Here is an 18,800-nt window from a genome sequence, read left to right as displayed (position 1 = left end):
TAGACCCACCCATTGCCCGCCGCCATCTTTATTCTAAACATAACATCGTAATGCCAGTCAAAATCCGACGCAAACTGGCCGATGTCAGCACAAAATCGCGCTAGTTATCATCAAAAATCGATGAAAACCTCAATTTTGAAAATGATGCTGTCGTTATGGGTCCCAATTTGGGTCGGTCGCGGTCGCGTTGGCCAGGTGGTCGTTGAGAAAAGGTCGCTTAATGCTTCAGTACGTCAATGGGAAAAAAATCGGGACCGAGAAAAGGTCGAAGGCCCGACCGATCTAGGGGGTCCGCGGAATGCTCCCCGGGAAATTTTGACATTTTTGACCCTCTAAAACGCAATTTCCCGCATTCTGTGAGGAAAAAATATTGTTAAGTAAACGTGGATTTTATGCGTCCATATCAACGCAGAGAAACGCTAGTATGGTGAAATGAATGTAAATATCGTACCGATCATAGTGTCTCATCCAGAATATTTCCACTAGTTTTAATGCGCTAAAATCGTTCTGGGCGTCTGTGACATTTCCGTACAAAACACCTATGTGTAAATTTTTTTTTATGTGACCAAGGTCGTTTTAATAGTTCTTTAAAAGCGTATGATGAAAAGAAATGTAAAGCTATCGATGTTGCAACCAACAATATTCAGGAAGGCTAATTACATATAAGGCCACAGCAAGTAAATTTTATGGATGACATCCTCTGCAGACTGCAAAAATAGTGCGATAGGGCGAAAAAAAACAAGATGGGTGAAAAAAACAAGATGGCTACATTTTGAAAAATAGGCACCATAAAGTTGTGATGACTTGTAAAAAGAATTAAAGGGACAAATCATGGTATCAGGGTCAACCAGGCATTCATTCCTGTATTTAAGACATGTACTAGTGTGGTAAAATTGACACTAGTGTGGTAGACTGGCATCACCAACAAAGTTGGTAACCACACTTCCATATTGGTGTCACTCTTACAACTATCCAATAAGTTTCATTTCTACAACTACAGTCCTGTGTACCTCGCAAGTGTCACTACAAGTACAATTATTAGGCTACAACACAATACATTTGCTCATCTTGGTACTTTATCGTCATGTTGACCATCCCTGCAGAAGAAAAAATTCTTGTTTTTTTTTTTCTGAAATCAGGTGAAAATTAATGCGCGCGCTGATGTCATCCATAAAATTTACTTGCTGTGGCCTAACGTTAGATAAAGGTAAATCACTTATCCCGGACCCCTGATAAGTGAATGAATAAAGCACCAGCTCGTAATCAGTTTATAATACCCGAACTGTGGAGCCTGCACGATGTGAAGCTGGCAGATTCGCCATAATACCGTTCTCATAATGATCCATTATAATTACTGGCCCATTGACTCCTCTATGGCAAATTTTATGGCTCCGTATTTGGTAAAACTTTTCAGCCCGCAAAGCTTGGAGCGGGCCTTTCCTGGCCGTTCCCACGATCGCGTCAGCGTGGCATCTATGCTACACAAACACCCACCCACCACCAAGAATCATTGACAAGTTTTTGTGAAGTCCAATTCACACATTCACACTAGCCCACGCCCGTGAGAAACAGTAGCCTCCCTGGCATGCGACTTTTCTCCAAGCAGATGCTAGGGCGACGCAGCATTACCCAAACCTCTTCGCTGTTTCATTTACGTAAAACACTTCCAATCGTCAAAAAAGTAGCACAATGTATAGAACATTACAATAGGTTCCTATTTCTACCTCAAAATGGATGTATAAAAGCATGTGTAGACTGTATTTTCTTTCAAACTGCTCACGAAACACCGGTGCGAGACCAATAGGGTTGCCCGGGCGTCCCGTGACGTCATCAGCCTCACCCCCGCTCACTTGACCCGAAGCGTCGCGCCATCTTCGGTCAGGGAAGAAAACACTAGGAAATCTTCAAGAAGCCGTGTTCCTAGTCCTGTCTTCTCACCAGGTGCCTTAAGGACTTCGACGTTTTGGACTTCTAGAAGCAGAAGTGATGAGGTAAAATCGCATTTTGTACTCTTCGACAACGAAAACATTGAACACCGAAGCCGTAGGTCTGTCTCGCTTCTGCTCAGGGATCCAACTTGTTTGGCTTCGGTGTCTGCACGAGCTCGGGAACAAGGGTACGGGAACAAGTCGCCTTCTCAACGTTTCCCAAGAAACTGAAACGGCCTTCAAGAAGATACTGAATGGTTTAGAGGACTCTTGGCTCCAAAATAGGAAGTCATATTTTGGTGGACCAACCCTTGTTGTAACCTGATACGATGCCGTGTTTTGGTTCGGTTCCGTGAGTTACCGTACGACAGTGAAAGCGATGGGCGGACAGGGTAGCAGCCTTCTACACAGAATCCCCGGCTTCAAACCTCTCCATATCGTCATGCTAGGCTTAGACTCAGCCGGCAAGACTACTGTACTGTACAGACTCAAGCTCGGAGAGTTTGTAAACGCTTTACCGACCGTGAGTTTTAACACCGAACATATCCAGTTTAAAGGGGAGGTCGGGAACAACATGGTGTTTAAAGTCTGGGACGTCGGAGGCCAAGAAAAACTACGACCTTTGTGGAGACCGTACACAAGAGGTACAGACGGGATAGTTTTTGTCGTGGACAGTGTGGATAAAGAGAGGCTAGACGAGGCTAGAACTGAGATTTTACGCGTAGCAAGGTACACAGAACACCAGGGCGTGCCTATCCTTATTTACGCCAACAAACAGGACCTTCCCGGTGCACTGAGTGTCCAAGAAGTCGAGGAAACCCTGTCTGTATCCGACATAAGGACCACCAACTTGTGCCACGTTCAACCAACTTGTGCAATTATCGGAGAAGGGCTAACAGAAGGACTCGAGGCGCTGTATCGGATGATCAAAAAGAGGAGAAAAATGCTGAAACAGCAGAAAAAGAGAGGGAGGTGACACGCAAGTGGGAATGGCCATTCTGTGTGTCTTATTTGTAAAGGAATTTGGACAATAAACAACTAGGAATGCCACATGGGCAGTGGAAAGTGACCACTGTTTGACAGGGAAATCATGTATATATCTGGTCACAGGTGGAAAACACCATTATCGTTGCTTATTGAATTTAACGTTAAAATTATTCAAATTCGTATTGTATACCTGTATATAAATCATTATGAGAATAGTTTTTGTACCTTCCCTTTTCAATTTTAATCTTTTACCACTTCCCTGTATTTTTAATACTTCCTAAAACCCCAACTTGTATTTTATAAACATACTTGCCTCATGGTTTAAATGGTTTTAAATGGAACGAATATCCCACAAATTATGGTGCAACCGTTGACTGTTTTAATAAGCAATGGACAATCATAATGTGTTAAAATGTGTTATTTTATTAAACACTAATATGTTGCATACATGTAATATCTTAGCATATGTGCAGCTTGGCAAAGTAACATTTCTTTTTATAGATAAGTATTTTTTGATCGAATCCATTGTTTTATTTTCTATTACTGTACACAGTTTTGCACATGTAATGTAGATTAACATTTTTTTGTAGCATATTCATGATATTGCCTTACTAATTGGCACGAAGACTGCAGTGCTCAAGATAGAGATCAGCTGATATCATTTTATGTCCCCTTGTACTGAAGTCCAAATTTCTTTCCACCAAGAAATTTATTGATGTAACTGTGTGACTCTGTACTACTGCAAATCTTGAAATACTTGTGGTGGACTTATCTTTGCAGCAATTGTGGTAACCTGTTACCATAAACTGAAGCCATAACACTTCAAATGTTTGTTATTCTACTGTGCTACAGAACTGTTTCAAAGGGAAACTTCAAAACCTCAAAAAACCCTTTATGCCTTCTTACCTGAAATAAAACCACTGCAAAAGTAAATGCATTTACTGTATATAGCCTACCAGCATAGATGAACTTTCATGCTGGTTTATTGATTTGTATGCTTTTCTCAAGGCAGCAGATTAATCTACTAGTATGTATGTTTCAATTTCCAAGCAGATTATATACAAATGTACGACTTTGGGTGCTGTAGTATTTGTGTGCCTTTTTCCTGACATCTGAATATGTTTCAAGTGGCACATTTTCTAACTTGAAGGACATTAATTATTTATATAGGGAATATATTATGTCCTTGGTAAACTTAAAGCAAGATGAAAACAGAATGTACCAGTTGAAACTTCAAAACCCTTAGAATGTTGCAAAAAGGCATACAATAGGGAAATGGTGGACTGAATGCAAGTCAGAAATACGCACATTGAAGTTGAAAACCAGAACTGTACATCTGCATTGAAATCACAGTCAATATGTTCATCCGCACAAGACAGTATCTTTGTAAAAGATGATTTGGACATGATTATGAAGTGTGTGGGTAGTGATCACGAGTTGTACTTGTAAACCTGGTCTGTTATGGTGAAAATGAAGACTGTGTAACACGTGGGCATGTCTTGTAACACTGTGTGAATAAACTCTGTATATGGAATAACATTCCTCTGTGTCTTAGCACTGGTTTGTCACATTACTGTAAATTCTATGCCATTGCAATGGAAATGGTGTGTTTGCACGCTATACCACTGTGGTTGGTTGGACCTGGGACAGTCAGACCTGTGAATTTCCATACATATAAAATGTTGAAATCACACGATGGTATTGCATATACACATTCAAATTTTACTTGACAACTTCCAGGTTTAACCATTCACACTATCTCAGACAATAGACTCATTATAGAGCATTTTCCACTCACTTTCAAACTCAATGAGGCAGACAGATCCTTAATTTGCATTTCAATGGGTCATATATCTGAACACACTAGGACAGCATTTTTGTTTGTTTTACTGGCAATTCTTTTACAATAAGTACTAGTATTCTTCTTTGAGCTATTCATGTGTGTCCATGCAAAAGAAAACCCTCAATACTGGTTATTTCAAGATCCTTGATGTCCAAAAATGCTTGAATATTGCCATTTACTGAAATGTAAATAGCCGAGTCTGCCTCAATGTTGGAGTCCCGGTGATATTACTTGCACACTTATCTTACATGCATGTCATATAATGAGAATACGCAATTCGGCAAACTATAAACTTGTACCTTTGATATCGCTGCTTTATTGATATACTAGTATTGATTGTACAACATACTAGCAAGGTCATGCCATGGCTTTGTTCCTAGCTTGGCAAGTCTCGTCAATAAGATAAGCACATCCCAAAGTCCAGAAAGACAGATGTTTTTCCAGTTGTACAATCGTAAAATCAACAGAAATATTCAACATCCACTGTTTTATCTCCTAGCCCCTGTTCCTATTATTATTTTTATGGTGCCTTTTGTCCTACCAATATGCTATCTAACCTTCGAGCAGATGTCAGGGGGAAAAGTAAAAATGGCGTCTGGCCAGCTGAAAAATTACTATCAGATGTTACATGTATAACATATCCTTCACATATTCCATCTTGTGTTTAATAACAATTCAGTATTCAATAAGTATATCAACTGACAACTGGCAGTCTCATGCAAAGGTATTCAAAGTAAGGAAAAACAAACAGGAGAAGCATGGATTCAACTCGAACAATGCAACAGTTTATTTAACTGGAGATACATACAGTCATATCCAGATAAATTGAACTAATACTCCATTGCACTTATACTTTATAAATTTATTGGTTAGAAGAAACAGAAGTAAGAAGTTAAGTTCCTATATGAACAATAGTTAACAATTAATTAGATCTTCATGGCTTCTAATCCTTCTCAAAATGTAAGGATTCTACATATTTTTTTTCTTTGAAGAAAGGTTTTGAGAATTAGAGCAGTGCCACATTTACTGCATTCATAAATTAAAGTAACAGACTATGCAAAAATGTGTTACAGTTTAGTTACTTGCAACAGAGATAAACTTGGCACAAACATGTCTTTCTCTATGTCACAAGTATGCATAATTCAGTTGTGTACTTTGCATGTGACACATTTATACTTAGATGTAGTCTAACAAGTAATATAGCATCTTCAAAGTGTATAGTGTACATTGCTCTCTTCTTGCACTTTGTAAATCTTTGCATCAACTTTAAACTTTTTTTATAACCATATTCTTCAAGAGTACACATACATGTACTACACAGTCATCTTTATATACCCTGATATGATCTCACATCATGTAACATGTTAGCAGTATCAGCATAGACTAACACATAGTAATACATGTGTATTTAGGAAGAGGGGATGTGATTGGCTGGTCACCTTCCTAGAGACAAATGCAGCAGAAGAACAGATGTGATTGGCTGGTTAAATACCATCAACAGATGTGATTGGCTAGTTACCGTCCCAGCAACAAATACACAAGAAGGACAGATTCCAGCTGAAATGTCAAAACAGTTGCTTGGTACACAATCAGTGGGTATGGTGTGAGAGGGTGGTCCTCAACATTGTCCTCATGTACTGTTGTCAAGTTCATTATTGATGTGTTCTTGAAGTTCATCCTCCGGCACCTCTTTGCCACAAATTAAACAGGACTTCATCACTTGTTCACTGCAGTAGACAAAAAGAGATGACAACAGAAATACATCAGGGCACACTAATTGATTACTCAACACTTTTGACCAATTAGTACTGTCCATTATGTCGGTATATAATTGGCGTTTCATTGAAAATTACTGTGCTGCGTATGGTCTCAGAGGCTTAATCGACTACTTTGGAGAATTGCATAAAATCCCTGGACAAATCAGCTATGCAAATAAGCGGCTTCTATAGTGAAATTGTTTAGTAAGCCAGTCCAAGAGGGTTAAAGAGACCTCCTTGGTGAGTTAAAAAATTTGTTGAGTTTATTTTCATATATAGAACAAAGTAAATCTTAAACTGTTAACATACAAAATCATGAAACTATGAAAGTGTCTTTGGTATTTCTACTGCACTAAAAATTGTTTCAATGGCAAACTTCAAACAAGAAAAAACAACAACTGCTTACCCTTTCTAAGTTAGTCCCTGCAAATACTAGTACATATATAAGTAAATTTACAGTGCCCTTTGAGATACAACAATTCAATGTTGATTATAAAAGTTCTCTAGCATAAATCTCCAAGCAATACAAGGACAGTATACCAGACTCACACAGTGTATCTTTACTGTACTTTGATAAATTACTCCTTTATAAAAACCAAGTTTGAACATCTCCTTCAGCATTACCTGATGGCTTCTGTTCTGGTGGATCCTTCCCCAGTACCATTTCTGACTGCCTGATCTAAAAGTGGAAAAAAAACAATAATAATGATACAATTTTAACTCTCATTTTCATTGTTTTCTTCTTTTGCTCTCTTTCTTCACACATTTTTCATTCCCACTCTGTCTTTCCAAACAGTACATTCAGCACAAGCACAATGGTAGCATAGCTGGTCTATGAATGTGTACCCATGATCAGTGTCCCATGTATTGCTTCTGTCAGGAGCTCAAGTCCCAGTGATTGCCCTTAACCGGACTTGTATATGCTATTGGATGGTCCGTGTTTGAGGAGAGGAGGACAAGAGCACAGGTATGCCCCAGTATGAGTGGATTAAACTAATCAGTCTAGTGTTACATATATGCACAGCGCTCGAAATACCTGCATATGCATGTTAGTGCAGGTAAGATTGGAGCTGTGCAGGTATTTCTGGTGTCCACCTGCACCAAACCTGCACTGGTCCATGTACTGTTTTTTTTTTTACGTAAATGTCATATGATGCAGGTGTATATGGACTTTTATCAGCTGCATTGACTGTTATCACCTACAAAGTATAAAATAAAGAATAGCAATGGTTCCTGAACAATTTTGATACGATCCATACTGCCTAAATTCAGAGTGGTACAGGTAGAATTTGTCTGGTGCAGGTAATTTTCAATGAAAAAAAAGTATTTCAAGCCCTGTTACACTTACTGTACATAGCTTCTGTCTCCATAAGTTATGTTATACATGTACCAACAAAATAAAATAAACAGGTTCCTCGAGCTCAAAACATTTTTTAAATTCTGTAGGTAAAAATGCGAAAAATGTAAGTTGACAATATACCCATCTTCTTCTGTTTAAGGGCTGGTGCAGAACCCCTTCCCAGCCTGTGTAGTGGAGGCCTCTTCAGATTCTGTCTTCTCCTGAAAACAGAATATTCACTTTTAATTTTCACTGAGGGGCATCCCCTTTGGTAGGTGTCAATGCATTGTTGTAAAGTTATTGTGCATAACAAAAAAGCAGTTCAAATATGTAATTGATAAAATTGACTTCCGTTGGCCTAAAAAAATACAATCTCTTTCAAAGACCTCTCAATCCGTTGAAGGAAGTCACTATCTTCATTGTCATTGTCTGACTTTTCCGACTCGTCAGTCAAAACTACGTCTGTTATCTTCAGCTGCTTGGTGGATCTGGGTCGGAGTGTTCTCCTGGCAGACTGGTCCTCCTCATCTGTGGAAATACAAAAAACTATTGTTTATTTGGATCTTTGATTATCCATGAGGAGCTCAAATCAGCCTCATTTTCTGGTTTCTTTATGATTTTGAAACACATTCTAATAAGGGTAAGGATGAGGCAACTTGTGAAGCTTGAAAATGAAACATATGGTTGAGGTAAAAACATGAATCTGGCTACATCTATTCCCACAAACTGTGTGGACCAAGTTCTGTTTCAGCATGATTTCTAAAACCCAAAAACTACCAACTAAAGTTGCTATGGCCTAATTTCAATGAGTTCTTGGTAGCCTGTGCCACTTGTAAGTTGTTTAATACAAATACATCATTTCAAATACACAGTTACACTAGAAGATATTTACAGTAAGTATGTATAAATTATCATAATGAGGCAATACAACAAAGTAATAACTGTGTGCTGAATAACTATATATGTCATATGTCACTGGAAATATGAAGAAAATATGGTCCATTCAACAATGACAAAAACTGTATTTTCCCTACCCTGCACTGAAATTTCCTGTGACTCTGCCATGGTAACAACATCCTCCCCATGATGGGTTGGACTAGTCTTCTCCTCTTCACTCTTGTCCTGGGGACTACCGACTTGGGTTGTTTCTTCTGTCTCTAAACTATAAATGAACACAAGACAGCCTTAGCAATAAAGGACAGGTTGTTATATGTATAACACAAGCATATATAAAATGAAGGTCATCGAAGTTAGAGAAGTTGTTGTATCCAATATTACACTAACAAACACATACTAGTAGTATTAGTAGTACACACATTGTGTTACATATACAAATACAAACCCTAACACATACAGACAGACAAAACCCAAGCCATACTTCACTTCCTGGAGGAAAGTAGATAATAGGGAAACATCTGTATCTGTATCTGTATCAATATAGCCTGTATAACCGCCCTTCGGCGCAACACATCAGCTGTGCAGGCACGCGGCGTGGCAACAGCTGGTTATATTACACCGAAGGACCCGTCACACCTAACTTTTGCACATCTATCTGCAAGCGTTCTTTGAAACTATCCAGAGAAGATGCCCCTACTGTGTTTGGTGATAACAAATTCCACTCGACGATAGTTCTGGGAAAATACGAATTTTGAAACACATCAATCCTAGGCTGGTAACTCTGGTACTTGAAATCATGACAGTCTCTGTTTCTTGTTCTTTTTTGGGCTGGACAAAATGTTTCCTGACATATTGTTACTTTACAAAACCCCTTATTTAGCTGAAAACGTCTGAAATATATACACTACCTTTCAGCTGCATCTGGTGTATCTGTACCCATAACCACAGGACTGCTGGTGTTTCTTCTGAGTGACCTTGTCACAGGCTTGAAAAAAAAGTACAATGTACGATGTGACCTTTGTCCATACACTGGACACTCAATGTTGGGCTGAAGATATACTTAGTAAACAAGGGACAAAACTTTAAATAAGTACAACATTATACAGAGCATCAAAGGTTGGTAGTACAAGGTCTTGTGAGAACATTGAACAAGTGGTAACTTGGCACTTTTTTTCAGCACACACTCTCTCTAGAGTTACTCTGTAATAATCTTAGTATAGGCAAGTACATTCTATCAAATGAATGTATATCTGATTCATCATTTACTAGGTGAGTTGATTAATGAAAATCTTCAGAATAGGCATTTATTTGTACACTTACTGTTAGTTTCACATGCAAATGTATAATATCCATGTGTAGTTTGTACATGTCACATTGTATCATATTTTTTCATACTGTTTTGTTCTTCTGAATTTCACAATGTGACTAATCAAAACAAACAAATAACCTTGTGTTCAGGACTTGGGTTGTCCAGTATGTCGATTTCAAACGAAGTTGAATCAGGCCTTTCGAAATCCTCTATCTTCTCGATGTTTTCTGTGTTCTCTTCAGGTTGTACATCATGGCTATGTCCTTGTGACCCCAATGCAGAAGATACTGATATGGAAAACAAAAATGGATAATATCTATTGGCATCATCTTTATTCAATTGGCCTAGGCCTTGCCAAGTGTCTAACAGTACACCCTACTAAAATGGCTTGAAATAGACTATACTTAATATATAAATTTCTTTTTTCTCCCACATTTGAGTGACATGATACTGAGCCTGTTACCCAAACTGAAGATACTGAAAAAAATCTCTTAATTTCCAAATAATTGTTTATTTGGAAGATCTCCATTAGTGAGCATATACAAATATACTAGTCTTCCTGGACTCATAATACATGTAATTAAAAAATGTATCACTATATACTACCAAACCTATTAACACCACATACTAACCTACACCTGCAATTACCCATGGGCTACTATAAAGACTGCCACAGTAAAAAAAAAAGTGCATACTTTGGGAATTACTAATTTTGCATTACTAGTTACTGTAGTATAAGGCATATCGTGTGTCCATGAAACAACTTACCAATTCCATTTTGGGTGTCAGTATCAAAACCAAACATATCAAGAATCCCATCTTTGTCATCTTCTTCAAAAACACCCAAAGTTCCATTCTGGGTGTCTTTGTCAGCAGGCTGGGAGTTGTCAACATCTGCTTGAGCAGAAATTGCAGTCCAAGTTCCCTTCCTTCTTCTTGATCTTGTTTTTGTGTCATCTACACATGTAACAAAAAGAGAGATTATATATAGTAACTATGTATGTTGAAGCAGGGGTGTCTAAGCATTCATAACATTTCAGTGAAATTTGAATACGAAAATGCTTCATTTCAGTGCATCACACTTTATTCTGCTGCCAACACTATCTAGGATATATCACCTTGATGACATTTTGTCACATGACCCAGGAAGCAGCTTGTATAAAATGGTGTGCTTTTTGTGAGTTTCGTCAGTTTTCATACTGTTTGTTATGTGTTTTTCATAAACTTCGCGTGTTTTAAAGGTACAGTTGGAAAGCAATAGAATGACAATCACACTTACCCTCTTCTACCAAAGGTTTTTCATAAAATTTGTGTTAAAAAAAAAAAAATCAAAGGTTCAGTTGGAAGAAAATAGAAAGACAATCACACCTACCCTCTTCTGTTAAAGGTTTTTCATAAAAAATTTAGTGTTTTAAAGGTTGGAATGGAATAGAAAGGTTTTGTCATAAAAATTTAGTGTTTTAAAGGTTAGAATGGAATAGAATGACAATCACACCAACATTCTACGTACCCTATTCTACGAAAGGTTTTTCATAAAATTTGTGTTTTAAAGTTACAGTTAGAACAGAGTAGAATTACAATCACACCTACCCTCTTCCACCAAAGGTTTTCCCCACTCCAGTTTGGTGAGTTGTCGCCTCTGTGCCTGGTGTAGTTTCAGTCTGTAGTTTTCCAGGCACTTTATGATGTAGTTTGTCTGTTTGGCGGTGTCGACTCCTGGTCTCCGGACAAAATTGCCATGGTGGTAGACAACCCGCCTCTTCTTAAGCCACCTGTCAAAGAAAGAAAGGAAGAAAAACACAACTCAACTTGATCTATTATTTCATTGTTTGTTTTTGGTTTGTATCACATTATTTGTAAACTACCCCTAACTGTAACAGGTACAAGTTACATGGGACAATACATTACTTACAGTTTTGGTTCACTCACCAATTCAAGGGACATACTCCTCTATACAATAGATAAGTGTGGTGGGTTTTCTCAAGTGCTTGAAAGATACAATGTAGCAAAAAGTCACTCAAAGAACTGTAACCCTCAGCAGTAGCACGGAAGTTGGGTGAACGCCAATAAATTCTAAACCTTGACCTCAAAGTCAGGGGATACAACATTAGGGTAAACCAGTCGGCTGTTTCACAATTGAGTGTACCAAACAGGTGTCACTGAGGTTGAAAAATCAACTTTAATATATATCAAAACTGATATTGGCAGTTCAAATTTAAAGGTACATACTTGTGGCTTAATATTCTAAAAGATCTCTGCACAACACCTCCCGGTTACTATAATATAGGACTTTCTTTAATGGGGCACTGAGGGGGTACGGACGGGACAACTTTAAGACTGTATGTAAAGGTACATACAGTATAGGCAATTGAAGAACTAAAGATAAACCCTATTCCATGTCATCTTCCAACACTAGAATCCACAAGACCAGAAAACTAACTTTGATTTGCAGTAGCACCTTGTTGTGTCATTTTCTGGTCATTTATTGTAAGGTGATGATAACACCCTGCTGTTATTTCATGTAGAAGGAAAGGTCAAATACAATTTTTTTAAGTTCAAGCACTTTGATAGCTTAACTTTGTTAGAATTTCATTCTTTATAAACCCCTACATAAGATTCTAGCATTCATACTAGGGAAACACAGCAAGAGACTTGATCATTTCATGAATATGATAATACATGGGGGTACGGACGGGACACAACCAGATAACAGGCAAAAAAGACTGATACTGCAGGGACTTGTCCAAACCTTTTGGAACACATTTGTTCACTGACTACAAGTTAAATAAAGCATGTACAAATACTGCAATAATGTTTAAACTAAGAAAAAAAGGAGATAGACATAATTATTAGATCTGATCAATGATCTGAGTATGCCATTAGAGCTTATTTTCTTTGATGGCCATGCTCAACCGGTGAACTTGATGGGATGTATGTTCTGTCAGGAAATCTGCAATTTCTTGACCTATTTGCAGATTTCTTCTGCTCTCTTTTGTCACAGCAAGTACTAGTACCCCTTTGTTCTCAAGGATTTTATTTTGAGTAGCAGACTTGACAGGTCTCTCCAGAACCTTTGCCTTTCTCCTTCGTGTCTCAGGTAGTGCCTGTTCTGTCCTTGTCATGTACACTACCTACACTGGCAGGTGAGGAGAATGGGTCATCACCATCATGATGATGATCTGGGAGAGTGAGCTGGGCTAGAGGAGAGCATATGAACTGGACAAATGGGATGGTAACTTTAGGGGAATACATTTGTATCAGATTTCATCTCATGCAAATCCCAGGCAGTTTATGGGCAATAATGAAAAACCTGACAAAGAAAATGCTGGCAAATTCATTAAAAAGTACTATTTTTAGTGAGGAGATTAATTGTTTGTATCTATTTAGTATTTATTATGTGTTATTTTAGCAATTGGGATGTCATTTTCCCCAGTTTTTTGCTTAAAACTAAAAGTGGGGGTACGGACGGGACAGGTGGGGGGTATGGACGGGACAGGGGTACGGACGGGACATTTGAAGTTATACAGTGCTGTATCAGGCAAGGTCTTTATCACAGATATGGTTTATATAGTGGTTTGGTATCTAGTCAAAGAGACTTGTAAACCATCACAATTAAAAGCATGTAATATTAGCCTAGTAAAGAAATTGAGGGGGGGTACGGACGGGACAGAATTTTTCGGAAAATTACAGCTGATACATGTACTTTGATCCTTCGCTGTGAGTCAGATGAAAGTAGGAATGATCTCATTCTACTTTTGTTCAGTTACATACATCATATCAAAACTTTACATGTCAAATTAACACTTATTACAGTACATAAAAACAATGCTACATACTTTGTAATCTATAAGAAAATATTACATTAAAATTGGTAACATGTGGGTGAAAATGCAAAATAACCCTGCTGGCAAAAAAAAGTTGGAATATCTTCAAAAAATTGTAATATATCTCAAGTTAACATATGACTGCATGTACAAAATAAAGAATTTTAAGGTAGCAGTCATGTTTTTAAAGTCAGTTGCAATGTTCAGAATGTGAAAAAACTGAATGACCCCTGGTAACACTAGAAATGGGACATTTTTAGGCAACATTTTTTACAATAGTTTCGCCAAATATTGATGGATTTCTCTATTTCTTTTTTTGTTGTGTTCCTTGTTACACCAGCTTTTGGAAAATAACAGTCAAAAACAGTAATATCTTATGTAGACTTTCTTATCAACTGGTAACATGTGGAAAAATAAATGGGTACACTCAATTGTGAAACAGCCGAATGCACTTCTAGCAATGAAGGTTTGGGCTTAGGTTAAGAAGATTCCAAGTTTGGTGTAGAACTAACTATTAAAACTCACATAGTTAAGTTTTCTCACCTTTCCCCATCACCACATTCCATATGATCCAGACAAATTTGTCTTCTTCTTTTCACCTTGGCTTGATGTTTCTTTCCTTTCTCCTGACCACAAAAAAAAACAAGATGTAGTTTACTACAGAGCAAGAACCAAGTTGATCCCTTAGTAACAATAATTCAACTTACATTTATTTTATTAGTGATAAAATCGGATGTTTTTCATATCTTACATCAATCTTTACCTCCTCTGCTCTTCCCTGCTGTTGTTTCTTTGTCCCGTTCATCTCTCCATGTATGTGTGAGTTGCACCTGATGTCTGCACCTGTCTTCAACTGGGCTGGTTGGACAGCTGTACCATTTTCTAGCCTGACATTTTCATCTTCAGCTGTCTTCACCTTGGCTTGTCTGACATTTGCACCTGCAGCTGTCTTCATCTGTGTTTGTCTGACGTTTGCACCTGCAGCTGTCTCAATCTTTGTCTTCACCTGACCTTGGCTTACACTTGCACCTGCAGCTGTCTTAATCTTGGCTTGTCTGACATTTGCACCTGCAGCTGTCTCTGTCTTGGCTTGTCTGATTTTTGCACCTGCAGCTGTCTCCACCTGGGCTGATTTCATACCTATTGATGCACCTGTCTCCATCTTGGCTGGTTTTGCAGGTGTGATTGCAGCTGTCTCTGCCTGGGCTGGTTCAACAGGTACACCTTTTACCACCTGTGCAGGTCCGGCAGATGTACATGTCTTTACAGGTGCACCCTTTTCTATCTGGATTGGTTTAACAGGTGCACCCTTCTCCATCTGGATTGGTTTGACAGGTGCATCTTTCTCTACCTGGTTTGGTTTGACAGGTGTCTCTGTCTGAGCTAGGCTGACAGGTGCAGCTCCATCCACCTTGGCAGCTCTGACAGGTGTACCCTTCTCCACCTGGATTGGTTTCACAGGTGCAAACTGTGATGGTCTGACAGGTGTATCTATCTGGGCAGGGCTGACAGGTGCAGCTGTGTCCACCAGGTGTGGGCTGAGATGTCCACCTGCAGCTGTCTCCACCCGGGCAGCTCTGACAGGTGTCCCAGTCTCCACCTTGGACTGTTCCAGTATCTTCTGTAGTTCCTCCTCCTCAGCTTGCTGCTGGAATGTGCTCTTCTCAGCCTCCTGTTTACTCAGTGCCAAGGCTTTCTGTGGGCAGAAGTGAGGGAATCTAAGACAACAAAAGCTAAAGGAAAGGTATGAGTTTACTTTTTAGTGTTGGATTCAGAGTTCAAGCCAGCGTCCTTCCGTCCTTAGACGTAATTTTGCCACTGGGGATGGACAAAATGTTTGCCCATTCCGTCCTCTGTGAGGGTCAACAATTGGTCAAAAGTTGAGTCTACCAGCAAAACTTGTCCCTCAAAATAAAGGAAATAGCATTACAGATTGTCTAGATTTCAAAATCTTCCCGGGGAATATGCCCCCGGATATCCCTAGGATCGTCACACGTTTGACAGGATTGCCATTCAAAATCCAGGGGACAGAAAAAAATATCAGGCTGGCTAGAACACTGGTTGGCATATTTGAAATTATGGAGTACGAGTAAATATTATTGCCATAAAGCAATGGTTTTGAAAAATGCTTGCATTATGATGGCATAGTTGTTAGGACAATTGAGATTTTGCAAGCTTTTTAATGGACAATCAGGACAATCACAAAACATTAATAAAATGAATGAAATGTGGTCTGTCTAAACCTCCTTTATTACCTGAAGCTGGCTGTCAAACATCAGTTCATCTTCAGGGATCAGTTCTGGGGGGAAGAAGAATGATGTCACCAATGTAAAATATAGCAGAGAGTTCTGATGGGCCGAGTCACATGGTAATCAGTCATGTCTAAATTCTGTGCTATAATTCTGCAGGTAGAAAAGCTCTGTTGGATAACAGACTAGTCACAGAGGAATATGAAAATAGAGTAACAAGGCTTTACTTCTTTCTGTTTTCCTTTACATTTACGAGCGATCGCTGTTGTTGTTTATATCCGGGGTATTAGACGGCTGGTGCCTACCAGGACGTCAGTAGATTGGATTGAAAATTGACATTTAGATTAGCAGATCAGATCACTGGTTAATATGTAAATCAATCTTTTGCCAAACACCTGCTTTTTGCCTATCACTACGTCACCATGACATTATCGGGATCGCTTGTATACATTTCATTTCACTTATAGTACCAATTCACATCTTCTAGTTCTATGACAGGAGTATGAGTCTGACCACAAACTTACCTTCCTGCTGATTTTGTTTATTCTGCCTGCGTTCTGCCCGGGCACCTCGAGCGCTGTAGGTTTTCAGCTTGCGGTCATCATTCATTGACTGGTTATGAGTATGCTTGGACATCTGTCAATGATAACAGAACATTCATTGTTTACCTTCTTTTGAGAACAATCATGTCACGACCATTGGAAGAGTAGCGCAAATCCTTACTGAGTTCAAATGATTATGAACAAAATCTTTTGTACTGGCATACCCTCAGCGATCTTACCTAATCTCCAAGCAGATCCTACGATGACATAAGATAGTACCAAACTAGCCAAGGAGTGTAGTCAGCCAAGAGATGTCCATTTGCCATGTGTCCATGTCCTCGGTAGTGAAACACACTCCTTAGCCGACTTCACTCCTCTGGCAGCTTTTGATACTATCTTATGCTACCGTAGGATCTGCTTGGAGATTAGATCTTACCGTCATATTGAGCCAGTCTTCCTCCTCTTCATCATCATCAACATTGATGATTTCCACGTTGTCGTCGGCAGGGAGAGCTGTCCGGCCTCTCTTCCGCAGCTGACCGCCCCGGCCATGGTGGCTAGGCTGGTCATGGTCAGGAGCTGGGGGGGTGGGGGGAGGTGTGGTGCAATGATTCTACACTCTTAGTATTACCAAGGTCTTACACACACAGTTAGGACTGTGTACCAATATCTGTATGTTGTCGAAATTGTTTAAAAGGAAGAGATCTGGACCTGAATGTAAAGTGCCCCTGTACCTATATAGGCTATACTACCACTTTTTTAGACAAAAGATGAGTAAATCTTATCTCCAAGATGACAACTTTGTTAATCTTGAAGTCAAACTTTTTAGTTTAAAAAGTCATCAACGCACCCAGCAATGCTATATACAACTGTAGTGTGATTTAGCCATGAGGTTGTCAATAGTGAAGAATCAGTGAGAAATATTTCTAAAACTAGTAAAAACATATCTTTTCTAGATCTATTATATCTAAAACAATATGACCTCACTGACCTTCCATAGTATCAATACTATAACTATGATCATAATTAATTGACAACTTAACAGCCAAGTATTAATAATCTATCAATGTTGTCTTAAATGAAGGACTTCACATAAATCATTCCTCTAATTTCTCGTACCTTGTCTTTTAGTACTCATCATTGCTCAATTCCCATCTGGCCTGGCAGGAGTCACAAAGAGTTCTACTTCTCCATTATAACTCATGGAACCAGTCTGTCATCTGTAATATAAACATGATTACTTTGAATGTCAGAGACACTCAGTGACAGACAGGGATACACACAAATGCACGCACACACACACATACACACACACACATAGTACTAGTGTGAATTTTACATTTACACACACACATCAGCACACACACACAGTGTACACACACACACACATACACACACACACACACACAATGACATGCACACATACAAATTTGTATACACACACACACACATTTTAGCACACGCAAACACATATGAGCACACACAGACATACAAACATCCACACACACACACACACACACACACACACACACACACACACACATAACCCGTTACAGACACACAAACAGACAAGTCAATAACACTTCACTTCCTTGAGACAAAAGCCCCCAAGATTCCAACACAATATAACAAGGAAGAGAATTACAAGAATCTATATAAAAGCCAGTAAACACACAAAGTTACCATCTACCCCAGGTTTCGGCCTCCAATTCAAAATGGCGGGAAATGGATTCATTGGAATGTCTTCTTCATTTTGATTGGTTGAGCCTTTAGTGATAAGGCTTCAACTCAGTATCATTCCGAGGCAGTATGAAGACAAAAACGTAAAAGAAAACATAGTTTCTGACATAAATCTGCCATATAAATTTCAATAAATCTTAATTTTGTATGTTTAATAATTGTGACATCAAAACGTATCTTGAGCGAAGAAATCCGTGAACATATGTCAGTGGTCTAATTTTGTCGGAAGTGTAGCTAGACGTAAGGCGGTAAAATGTTTAAGCTGCCCTAGGCAGGAATATAATATGCCTGTATTGAAACCTACAATATCTTAAAGATCACGTGAATCTCGCCTTCAATTAATACCATTAGCTAAATTTTGCTATCCTCATCTAAAAGTATATAT

At 38.7% G+C, this 18,800-nt stretch overlaps 2 protein-coding genes across 5 annotated transcripts; one reads left to right on the top strand and one right to left on the bottom strand.

Moving 5' to 3' along the window:
• Window positions 1-2,242: 2,242 nt before the first annotated feature.
• LOC118409004 (ADP-ribosylation factor-like protein 4C) lies at window positions 2,243-4,454 on the top strand (the record flags this gene model as incomplete). Its single annotated transcript, XM_035809871.1, is given in 1 exon segment — window positions 2,243-4,454. A coding segment is annotated over 1 exon segment (597 nt). The 3' UTR covers window positions 2,905-4,454.
• Window positions 4,455-5,521: 1,067 nt separating this feature from the next.
• Window positions 5,522-18,477, bottom strand: LOC118409002. Of its 4 annotated transcripts, none has more exons than XM_035809866.1 (16): window positions 18,359-18,477; window positions 17,795-17,895; window positions 17,112-17,254; window positions 16,658-16,769; window positions 16,140-16,183; window positions 14,648-15,580; window positions 14,428-14,510; window positions 11,651-11,832; window positions 10,829-11,017; window positions 10,199-10,347; window positions 9,660-9,736; window positions 8,889-9,016; window positions 8,241-8,382; window positions 7,996-8,075; window positions 7,140-7,194; window positions 5,522-6,485 (listed from the first exon to the last, which is right to left on the bottom strand). In XM_035809866.1, exons 2-16 carry the CDS (start codon window positions 17,814-17,816, stop codon window positions 6,389-6,391), a joined length of 2,436 nt encoding a protein of 811 aa, XP_035665759.1. In that variant the 5' UTR covers window positions 17,817-17,895; window positions 18,359-18,477; the 3' UTR covers window positions 5,522-6,388. The 4 variants fall into 4 exon arrangements, with proteins under 4 accessions (XP_035665759.1, XP_035665762.1, XP_035665760.1 ...); XM_035809869.1 differs by having other exon boundaries at window positions 7,996-8,072; XM_035809867.1 differs by having other exon boundaries at window positions 18,366-18,444.
• Between the last annotated feature and the right edge of the window lie 323 nt (window positions 18,478-18,800).

Source organism: Branchiostoma floridae, unplaced genomic scaffold (genome assembly GCF_000003815.2).
Source record: "Branchiostoma floridae strain S238N-H82 unplaced genomic scaffold, Bfl_VNyyK Sc7u5tJ_786, whole genome shotgun sequence".
NCBI classification, from domain to species: Eukaryota; Metazoa; Chordata; class Leptocardii; order Amphioxiformes; family Branchiostomatidae; genus Branchiostoma; species Branchiostoma floridae.
The sequence above is the reverse complement of the archived record's forward strand: the minus strand, read 5'-3'. Positions and strand labels throughout refer to the sequence as shown.